General features: G+C 33.7%; 1 protein-coding gene across 1 annotated transcript; it reads right to left on the bottom strand.

Moving 5' to 3' along the window:
- Positions 1-1,239: 1,239 nt before the first annotated feature.
- Positions 1,240-6,401, bottom strand: Spt20 (transcription factor Spt20 homolog). Its single transcript, XM_076487471.1, has 2 exons — positions 6,275-6,401; positions 1,240-5,563 (listed from the first exon to the last, which is right to left on the bottom strand). The coding sequence occupies exons 1-2, from the start codon at positions 6,277-6,279 to the stop codon at positions 2,938-2,940; spliced, it is 2,631 nt and encodes an 876-aa protein (XP_076343586.1). The 5' UTR covers positions 6,280-6,401; the 3' UTR covers positions 1,240-2,937.
- Between the last annotated feature and the right edge of the window lie 5,571 nt (positions 6,402-11,972).

The following is an 11,972-nucleotide window of genomic DNA, read 5'->3' as shown; positions in this document are numbered from 1 at the left end:
AACAAAAAATGAATCTGATCAAGATAAAGTTTCTGTATTTATTAAAAGAGAGCCATGTACCTCTCAGCAGCAAACATCTACCTCTTAGCTTTCAATTTATTAGATGTTTGGTGTCAGTAAGCAATTGAAGCTTTTCTGATATATTTACTTGAATATTCAAATTGACGTACACGGCTCAAAGTTTTGGTACAAAAGTTAAAAACAATGTTAACAAACAATTGAGATTGTTGGTTATTCATAGAATTACTGTAAAAAGTGTTCAAAACAAAAAATGTCCAAATAGTATTTATTACTTGTTTACTTTTATTCTAGATACCTTTTATAGTAATTCTACAAATAACAATCCTACTTTGTTAAAATTTTAATTTTGTTCAGTTTTTGTGTGTCCTTGAGCTGAACACAACATCTGTAAACTTTCAGAATGGCCAGATCCATGATGGTTATAATTTATAGAAGAATTACAAAATGTAATCCTTATTTTGGTTTACAGATAAGTGTATAGAGTTGCCAAAGTAAGGATTAGCTTTTATAAATTTATGATTGTGGTCTTCATTCTATTTCATTACTTTTTGTAACAGGATCAATCATTTTAAAATTAATACCTTTAGAAACTTGTATGACTATTCATCATTTGGGTTGAAAAGATATTGAAGTATATACACAGATACAATTTTTTATAAATGGTAAACATATCACAATATCAAGAACAGGTACCCATCAACCAGTCATGTAAGGTGGACAAATATTGTAGTAATAATTTAAGTCCCCCTGCTGACACAATCATGCAGGAAGGCAGTAGATAAGAAAGTTGCTCTTTTAAAAATTTTGTAATTGATATACAAGAAGTATCAGCAACATTTTTACCACATTATATATCATAACCAATACTTTGAATGGTTGTTTTTTTACTGTGGAATTCAAAAGTGTAATTTTTGACACATTAATTATTTCAACCTCCTAAATCTTCTGATATAAAAGTAAAGATTTAAGAACCATTTTGACTCTTTTCCCCAACACACATTTTTTTTTCTTTAAATTACCAACTCGCAGAATCTCTAGCTAGCCAGTTTGTTGATCACATTATGGCCTATGCAGCAGAGACTATATTATGGTTAGTGTCTGAATTCTAGCAGATCAAACGTGTTTGTACCAAGTTTATTCATGATTCTATTATACTAAGTAAATGCAACTTGGAATCTACTGGCTCTACCTATAATGAACATTTAGAAACAACCTTTAAAACTGGTCCACAATCTGTATTTATTTTGGAAAAAAATTTCTCAATATCAGCTCAGAAGGGTAAAAATATTTAGTCTAAAGCTAAGCCTAAACTTGTAAGTTTTTTATTAACCAATGTGAGAGAGAAAATTGTGTTCATTAAATCTTTGTAAGGGTATAAATTTTGCAATGGTTTCTTCACGTAATTTTAGCAGCTTATTGGTCAATATATAAAAATGTATGTAATAGTAGCACTTCATTACATTCACACAAACATCAAACCCAAAAACATTTTAACATGAAGTTCAATCATTTCAATATTTATCGTTACTCTTATAATACAAAAGTAATTTAAAACTACTAGAGTAGTTGTTAGCTATTGTTTTAGACAAAATATTGTATGGTATTGAACTTCTATTTTTACAAAAGCATAGAAATTAGATAAAAGTGGCCATTTCATTATAAAATACATATTCTTACAGACTAAATGTGATAATACCAACACTGACAAGTTTTCTATCTACAAAAGCTATAGCTAAACAAACCCTATCACTGTCTGACCTTGACACCGACGTGTAATTTAGTAACAATTTCATATGTACGTGTAAATTAACAAAAACTGTAAACAGTGTCACTGAATTTCTACTATGATGAACCAATAGTATATCTACTAAAACTTCCCCTAGGGTATATACTTCATTGTTAATCTATTTTTGAGCTAAATAAGGAAAAATAACTTAGAATATCTCGTATCAAATTTTTCAGCATAACTTTGCCACTGATTAAAACTGTAAATGTACTTTTTAATTAATTTATCTCATGTGACAGGATCAGTTCTGTGTTGGTAGTCATTTTTAAACCATTTATTACAATGCTAAATCTAGCATTCATGTCTAACTTTTAATAAAAGTTACCCACCCCCCTCTTGTGGTATATTTGATCTTCCTTTAGAAATTATTTTTCCCCACAAACACACCCAGAAAACTGAGTATCGTGGTGTGATAGTCAACCAACTAGTGGACATACAGAATGATACAAGATGCTTGACTTTCGATAAAACAATCAAATTTCTACTGGTTCTTGAAGATGCATCTCTTCTTAAAAATCAACTTTTAGCAACCAACTCCCACTAAATTAGTTATTGGGAATGTAACCTAGAACTATCCTGTCATCAGTTATACTTAGGCACACAAGATGGAAAACCCAAAGATTTCCTAGGAAATCTTGTTTATTACAAGATAAAATTATCCACTTATAAACTACAAAATTAAATTTTTATTGAAAACCACTTTTCATTTTTATAATAACAACATTAAATATATTCAAGATTACGAAAGTGGGTTCAATTGTCATATGACTAACAATGAATAAGAAAATACTGCCCAACTAAGAAACATACACATTTAACATCTAACATCAGTAGAGAGTCATTTTCATGTCTCGCCAAATAAATACAATATTTTATAATTCACAGAAACAACTCTAACATATCTATATCAGTATAATAAATAATAAAAACATATTTGTTGCATTTAAAATAATTACACTTATGTTTATAATGAACATAGGCTAAAACAAGTACAGCATACCATATATGCTTTCTGAAGTACCAAAACAAAACATCGTACATTAATTTCATTGTTGTGTACAGTACATACACACATGTACATATCATTCATACAACACACTAAATAAAATGTGTTGTTCACAAACTACGGTTCAGGAAGAAACTTTTTTCTTCTTCGATTTGGAACAGGAAGAACCACTTTCTGTGGAGCTGGAATGCACTCCGAGCTGTCCTGTATGTTGTCTCAGCTGTTGTTGAAGTTGTTTCTGTAATGCCAGGTGAATCTGCTGTTGCTGTGACGTTGGTGCTACAAATGTCTGAGCCACAGACAGGGCTGGAGATAAACATGGCGGTGGTGTTCCCGAAGGTGCTGGAACTGGAGAAATAGATCCAGCGGGCTGGTGAGATGGTTTCTGTTGAGTAGAAGTTTGTGGGGCTGCAACTGGAGATGGGGTGACCCGCAGTGCCGTCCCTAGAGGTCTCTGTAGAAGTGGGATTGGTTGCTGGCTGCTGGAAACCTGCAAGAGTGACATGGGAGTTGAAGTTCGCAAACCCTGGGGTGAGGGCTTGAAGCTTGAAGCCATAAACTGAGCTGCAAGATTCTGAGTGTTTAAACTACCTGCTACACCAAATGGAACTGATAAAATATTGGTACCTGCTGAAGCAGGGTTCACCATTCCAGATGACACAATCATGGTGGATGATCCCAAACATACAGGAATTGCAGTTGATGAGGGTTCATCAGAGATCTGTTTAGTCAATCCTGAACTTTTACTACTATTGCTACTTGGTGTAATGTTGGTTGACGTGTTAACGGTTGTTTCTTGATTTCCTAGCCCAGACACAAAAACTCCTGCTGCAGAGGTCACGGAGGTATGATTAGTGGTTACAACAGTTAAAGATATCGGGACAGATAAACCCTGAGGAATGCCAACTCCAGTTAGAGTCACTAAATTAGATAGACCTAGATTCTGAGCTAAACCTAATCCTGCCAAGTTCACACTTGTTCCTATGTTTCCTGGTGGTGAAGTTAGACCTTCATGCGATTCAGAAACAATCAATCCTTCCTTTTTTGTTGTATTGTCAGTTTCCACATTTGTTGACAGAGCTGTCAAAACACTACTATTAAAACCTTTGGCAGCTGAAACAGAAGACGCTGTAGAAAGAAGCTGGCTTAGAGTTCCAGAGTCCGAAAAAGAAGATATGGAATTTGTAGATGTTCCAGTTGAAGATATCATTTTAGCAGAAATATTTTTTTCTTGCTGAACAGGTAGAGAATCATTTTTTGTAGATGATGTCACACATACTTTACTTGTAGCACTAGATGTAAATTGATTGTTTGCCTGAGTAGAAGACACGCTTATCTTAACTGATGCCTTCTTTGAAAGATTAGCAATGGACATTTCACTTCCATCATTGCCTGTTGTCAAACTGTTTGTTGTAGTAGTGTTAAGAACTGCAAAACTTTCTGCACTCCCTTCTTTTGCAGCTGGAATATATGTAGCTACTGGAGCCATACCAGGAACCTTGTGAGTTATTCTGACAGCTTTCTGCCCTTCTTTTGTTGTAATTTCTCGAAACTGATTTAAATACTTAAGAACTCTTGTTTTATCGCCAAGAGTAAAGAAAGAACTTGAACCTTCTCCATGTTCTCCCTGGCTAACTGTAAGTTTTCCCAAATATTCTTCGTCAACTGGACGTTGGAAGATGGTGATATGTGTGTTCCACAACTTTCCTGGTTCTTGTTCAATTTCCATAATATACTCTTCAACTTTAACAGGAAAACTGTCTAAGTCATGTTTTGGTTTTTCCAGTGCTTTTGCATATTTCTCTACCTCAATATCCTTGGGCTGGACTAGAACAACATCTCTTTTTTTCCACGAATCTAAAGCTTGAGTACCAATTTTAAAACTGAGAGCTGTATGAGCACTAGTTTTCTTTCTTTTTGTTATAAAGTCATGTACTTTCAAAGATGGTGGTGCAGCACACTGTTCAAACTTACGTTTTCTGTTAACGGTCAACTGGGTATGTCTCTTGGACATTTTCTTCAAAGGTACAGATGAAAGATACTTTTTCTGATACTGGTATCTGTTAGCAATAAGTGTAACTGAAATAGAAGGATCCAAGCACAATGGTTCAGAGGTTGCCAGAAGAAGTTGTGCTTCCAAAGCCTGTTTATCCTCTGCACTCCAGTACTGTCCATCACTACTCAATAAACCAACATCACAAACGAGGGTTTGTGTAGTTGGTTGTAGCAAAATATAATAGCTTTCGTAGGAAGCTGGATTTGAAGATCTCCGATAATCTCGCACTTCAACAATGACACATCCACTATAAAACACTGAAGCTTGTGACCTTTCAAGTAGGTCTACTAAAATTGGAGGAAGTTCCTCATTGTCCAAATACTGTAAAAGCTCACTTTCTTCGTATGGCAAGCGTATTGTTTCAACATCATTGCCTGTTCTGGTTTTCAGCATGAGAGTGTATCCTTCATTTCCGGGGTACAGATTTACAACCAAACAATTTAGCTTTTCACGAGACACTAACTTCTTCAATAAAAACGATCCACCAACTAGATTTTTGTTAGTATGAATATTATTGCATTCTTCTAAATACAGTTCTTTTAATTTTTGATGAATAGATTTCCATTTGGCTTCTGACCTTCCTGGGCGATGGCAGAGCAGTTGATTTGGTCGTTGTTTAGCTTGTTGCATAAGATAATTAACGTGTTCAAAGGCTGACTCCAAAGGCTGCATTTTCTTGTTAAAAATTCTTTTTCTACCAAAGGTTTTATAATTTTGTAGTTTTATAGTTTAAAAAAGAAAACTAGTTACATTCCCAACATTTTCATAACGGTGATACTGTAATTAAAACACCACGTTATCATATTTATTCTCTGTGATGTTAAAATCCTAATTCGTTAGTAAATAACGATGTAATTTAGCATTAAGCCTATTTACTACTACATCTATCGCCTATGGTTAACCTTAGCCTATTTTAAAACAAATGTGTATGTTATCGTTAAACCTAATCTTTCGTGAGTCCCTGTAACTTATTTATAGTAGTAATATTATAAATAATTTTCTTCCTCGAGTATTCTCAACTTAAGGTTTCACAAACCTTTAATTAAAGCATCAAAGTTCAAATCTATTTAAAACCAACCTATTACTACTATATATACATTTAAAAGCTATAAACTTCACTGTAGCTAATAGTATCAAATATCACCCACACGAAGAATGACAGAAAACTGAAGTGTAATAGTCGACCAATTATAATATTCGTTTCTCTCTTAAAAGATATTAGCCACACTGTTTACGCCACATCTACAATTAACTACAAATATTGATCCTTATAAATATACTTTAAACTATCCTATTGTGCTATAAAAATTAAACTACGAACTATACTGCAGCAAATACTATCAAATATTACCGACACGTAAATTGATAATAAAAAGATGCTATACTACAATATACGAGAACTTACGACATCGCCCTCTAGTAGCACAGTGACTTGTCTAGGGACTTACAAAGCCAGAAACAGGTTTCGATACCTGTGGTAGGCAGAGCACAGATAGCTCCTCGTGTTGCTTCGTGTTTAACTTCAAACAAAAAAAAAATACAAACATGCATTTTAGTACCAGAATTTGAAATTAGAATTTGGGTACACAAGTTCGTTCAAGTAACACTTTAGTTGCTGTGTATAATTATTTACTGACTCGTTTACTTTAACGATATCTTAAACCCATACTAAATGTTCACGTTAATAAAAGATATCACATGGCTAAACGCCTTGTACTTTATAACCCTGTTTAGTATTTATGTACTTATGACGAAATTAAAATTATTTTACATGGTTTTAAGCTTATGAACCAAATAACTTTTTAGAAAGTATTATGTAAAGTGAATATTTGTTTAACTTCTGATTATGATATAACCTTTATCACCGTCGCTTAAATTTGTAATTTTATAACGGTATTTCTAGAAATAGTGAAAATATTCATCTCACCGCCTGGAACGTGTTTTTGTTTACTACTAAATCGGTTTGGTTTGTTTTAAATTTCGCGCAAAGCTACACGATGGATATCTACGCTAGTCGTCCCTAATTTAGCAGTGAGGGAAGGCAGCTAGTCATCACCACCCACCGCCAACTCTTAGGCTACTCTTTTACCAACGAATAGTGAGATTGACCGTCACATTATAACGTACCCACGGCTGAAAGGGCGAGCATGTTTGATGTGACAAGGATTCGAATATGGGATCTTCAGATTACGAGTCGAGTGTCTTAACAACCTGGCTGTGCTACTACATCGAAGGCAGATTTATGAAATAGGACGAAAAAGAAAATATTCTTCTAAGATCCAAAAATCATTCGCGAAGAAGAAACATATGCAGTCTAATAATAAACAACAAGATTATAGAATGTACAAATCACAAAATATTTGTCGAAGCACACACATTATATCAAATCCCTATTGTAAATACGAGGTAACAATTAAAAATAACAGCATGAATGCTGAAAGGGAATTTTGTACATACAAAAAATATTAGAAACTCATAAGATTGGTAGGATTTGTAAAAACAAGTAAACGAACTTTAATAAAGACCCTCACTAAATAAATAGGTGAATGTGCTCATGTAGTTAATAATGAAAAATTATATGAAAATTAACCCAACAGAAGTTGAATTATTATTTGAGCTACAGAGAGCTATTATTTATAAGAAGTTAAGAATTTTCAACTTTCTATAATCCAAACTTTGGAGTCTGTTGACGAGACTGTCTGCCCAGTAGTTTTAGTATGTCTATGATGACGAGAAACCAACTTGAAATAAAAATGTATCTTAAGGCGGCTGGTATGGGTATTAAAATATTTAGATACAGTCTGTGTATGTGTGTGAATAGATCTGTAATAAATCCCCATGTGTTCATGAATTCGTGCTATTAGAAGGTGCAAGTTTTTGTCAGTATAAATAGTTTCGTAGGCGTGGAATACATACATATCATGCGTTTTCTATCTTCTTATTTTAATGTAAAATTATCGTTTATTCTAGGTTTAAGTAATTTTCGCAGAGCACGTAAAATATACTTCAACTTAGCTGTCTTTGCTCCTTTGTTGTTCTATACAGATATACCTGTTCTGTCCGTGATGTTCATTGTTGTAACACTGCACATTGTGTACAAAGATCAGCCACAGCAGTGCTTTTCACTGGTAAAGCAGATGATATTATTCTATATGAATGAACAAATAAGGCTTTCTTTCTTTTTGGTAATATTATTTGTTAACAACTGTTTTGTCCTACAGAAATGATCAATTTTTAATTATCATCTCTCTTTGCTTCTGCTACCCAAACAAACATTCTAACTATTGGACACGTAATCTAATCAACGAACTACAAAGTTTTAGCTACATACTAACTACAGAGATTAAATACCTCTGATTAAATCGTGTCCTTATAAAGAAATTTATTTTCCTAATTTAAATACTAGCCAAGTGTCTGCTCAGTGAAGCTTGTTTACATTCATTCTCGTTGCAATATAACTATATTCATTTTTTTTTATTCACTCACCCCCACCCTACAAACTAACAGCCCAGTCCCAACTTTCCCATTATAAATGCTTATGGCTGAATAAAATGTATTTTTAATGTTTATTTTGTTACATGTGATAACTGTAGGAATTTCTTGGAGATGAAGTGTGTACATTCCGAAACATTCAGTAAATATGCCATTCATCACTTCTGTGGTTGTGTTGTACACTGTTACATTTTTCCTTTTAATGTGCAACTTAATAAAGTTAGAAAAAGCAATAATATTTCATCTGTTTAATTACTTTCGGATTTCCCTTCGCATTTGGTTTGGTTTGTTTTGAATTTCACGCAAAGGCACACAAGGGCTATCTGCGCTAGCCCTCTCTAATTTAGCTGTGTAAGACTAGAGGGAAAACAGCTGGTCATCACCACCCACTGCCAACTCTTGGGCTACTTTTTTACCAATGAATAGTAGAATTGAACATTACATTATAACGTCCCCACGGTAGAAAGAGTAAGCATGTTTGGTGTGACGTATTACGAGTCTGGTATCTTAACCACCTGGCCTTCCCCTTCGTATTTGAATGGAAGTTTACACCTATTGATTACTTGCTTGTTTTTGTTATTGTTAAGCGCAAAATCAAACAATGAGCTATCGTTGATCTGCTTTTATAGAGTTTGAAAAAACTTATTTTTTCCACCACAATTTGTTGGTATGTTAAGTTTCAAACTGTAAAAATAACCAATTCTTACTATTAAAGATGCAGCCCCAGTTGTGGTCTCATATGACTTGTACTATTGATATTTTTATACTGTTTTTATGTTATGGATTTCTTTCTGTAGAAAGTTATCAGTTGTCTAATAATTGGCAACTTTATTATATATGTATGTATTTCATATTTGTAGAAAGTTGGACGATTCTGAAGTGTTGTACATTCAGAAAGTTAATGACTTGATTTAAAGACAAACCAAATTTAAGGCTAAGAGTGAAAAAATTCTTTGAGAGACAATTGATGGCTTTAAAGGAATTCCACCATAAAAAACTGTTATAAAAATATTGTGAACCACATACGACAAATCTATAGTGCATCACGTAATAGGAGTTTACTTGTTTGTTTATTGAATTTCACCTAAACTACTCGAAGCCTTTTTGCTTCAGATATCCCTATTTTTGAAGTCGTAGACAAGAAGCAAGGAAGCTAGTGAACACCATCAACTCTTTACCAATGAATAATGGGGCTGATTGTTACGTTGTAACATTCTTACTTACCACTGGGGATAGCATTTATTATTTGTTTTTTAATTCCGCGCAAAGCTACGCGAGGGCTATCTGCGCTAGTCGTCCCTAATTTATCAGTGTAAGAATAAAGGGAATGCAGCTAGTCATCACCACCCATCGCCAACTCTTGGATTATTCTTTTATTAATGAATAGTGGGATTGATCATTACATTATAACGCTTCCAGGGCTGAAAGAGCGAGCATGTTTGGGTGACGGGGATTTAATCCCACTACCTCCAGATTGCGAGTTTACCGCCCGAACTACCTGGCCAGGATGACATTTAAAAGAAATTTACCTACGTTACTTTATTGTATATATTGTACTGCGATGTAGAAAGTACTTTCCTCAGGTTACAGGGGGAATCAAAATAAAATGACAATGTAATATAGTAATCCAGATCACCATATATTGTTCGTTCGTTTTTCGACGTTCCCTCAAAGCTACTTGAAGCCGGCTGTCTTCAGTTCTGAAGTAACGTATTGGAAAGAATTCAACTGGGCAAAATCCTCCATCACCAACTCTTCTTTGAACAAATAGTGGGGTTTGCTCACCACCCTTGTAATGCACCCATAGTCCTAAAATGCAGATTACAATTTTTTTAAGGACATTAATGGGATATCAAAAAATACATAGCTAGCCACATTATCCGCTGGGCCACTTTTGGCCTCATAATTTTTGTGATGACTATATTGTTATTGTTAACATTGCATGAAGGTATGTTACAATCAGAATTGGTTTGGTTTGAATTTCGCGCAAAGCTACACGAGGGCTATCTGCGCTAGCCATCCCTAATTTAGCAGTGTAAGACTAGAGAGAAGGCAACTAGTCATCATCAACTCTTGGGCTACTCTTTTACCAACCGAATAGTGAGATTGACTGTCACATTATAACACCCCCACGGCTGAAAGGGTGAGCATGTTACGATTAGAAGTCCCTATGTAATATCAAGTGATTCAGTGCTTTTTTTGTCTACAACATTTGTGATTGACAAATAATTAGTTTATAGAGCTGGGTTAAACAGCTTGTCATAAATGACTGCAATAAATGGTACAATTGGATTTTGGCAATTGTCAGAGTAGATTTACACTACACAGTACAAAGTTACTACACGTATACTTGTGCCCAAAATTTGTATAATAAATTATCGTTTTTTAATTATATATGATATAATACAGAGACTTAGATGTCCATAATGTTAACAACTCCAACCATGATATTCTTTTCATTACACTTCTTTGCTTCATCAATGTTTGGATTACACGTTTATTAAAATGCATGACTGTTATGACGTAATCAGAAATGTGATCCCTAAAAACGTGAGGATTTAAGAATTTGTAAAATAATTTTCCAAAATCTTTTATTTTGATTTTTTTACATTTTATTTCAATTTTTTTTATTTTTCTGTTTGTTTTGAATTTCACGAAAAACTATACGAGGGCTATCTGCGCTAGCTGTCCTTAATTGAGCAATGTAAGACTATAAGGAAGGCGACCAGGCATCACCACCCACCGCCAACTCTTTTACCAACTAAGTGTTATTGACCATTACATGATAACACCCCCATGGCTGAAAGGGCGAGCATGTTTGGTGTGACAGGAATTTGAGCTCCGACCCTGGAATTACGAGTCGAGTGCCTTAACATTCATTATCAAGTTTAGTGACCATTGATAACACACAACTTGCACTCACCACATATTCTGATATTAAAATTAAACTCGCACATTAAATTAACGTGTTCGCAAAAGTACAGTTACATAATGTTTCGCTGATGTGACAGTTGTTGGTTTCTGGTTATGGAAAACAAATACTTTAAGTGTTTTTCTTTTATGTCAAGTACATGTCACTAACATTTATTATTGTAAATATATTCGTATCACCTGGCACTACTTCGTGGAAACAGTAGTACTAAACTACTGACATACAAACACTTCTTTACATTAGCTCTTTGTTTAATCCAAATTTTATTTAATTTTTAAAGATAATTTTTACAAGAAAGAAAAGCCTTACACACACACATAAAAACTGCAAAATGTCTTTAATATGATTATTCTTTAACAAGATAAATGGTAATTAGTTAAATCCTATAGATAAGTAAGAATTTTTTATTTAAAAAAAAGAAGGAAAAGACATCATCAAATCACCAAAACTATTTTGGTTCACAGGATTCAGTGATATTAGCTACAAATGTAATATGTATACACAAATGAACATTATCTTAATGACAGAACAAACTATAAACAGATTAATGCACTAACATCTTACAACTAATAAGCTGCTACCTTTTGTACATTTTATTAAAAGTGATATGTTCTGAGAGTGTAAGGCAAACATTACTTATTCCAACTTTGAAAAGATGTTTCGCTTCTACATCAATGTC

The sequence above is a fragment of the Tachypleus tridentatus genome, chromosome 2 (assembly GCF_004210375.1).
Source record: "Tachypleus tridentatus isolate NWPU-2018 chromosome 2, ASM421037v1, whole genome shotgun sequence".
NCBI lineage: Eukaryota > Metazoa > Arthropoda > Merostomata > Xiphosura > Limulidae > Tachypleus > Tachypleus tridentatus.
This window is presented reverse-complemented; position numbering and strand designations above follow the sequence as displayed.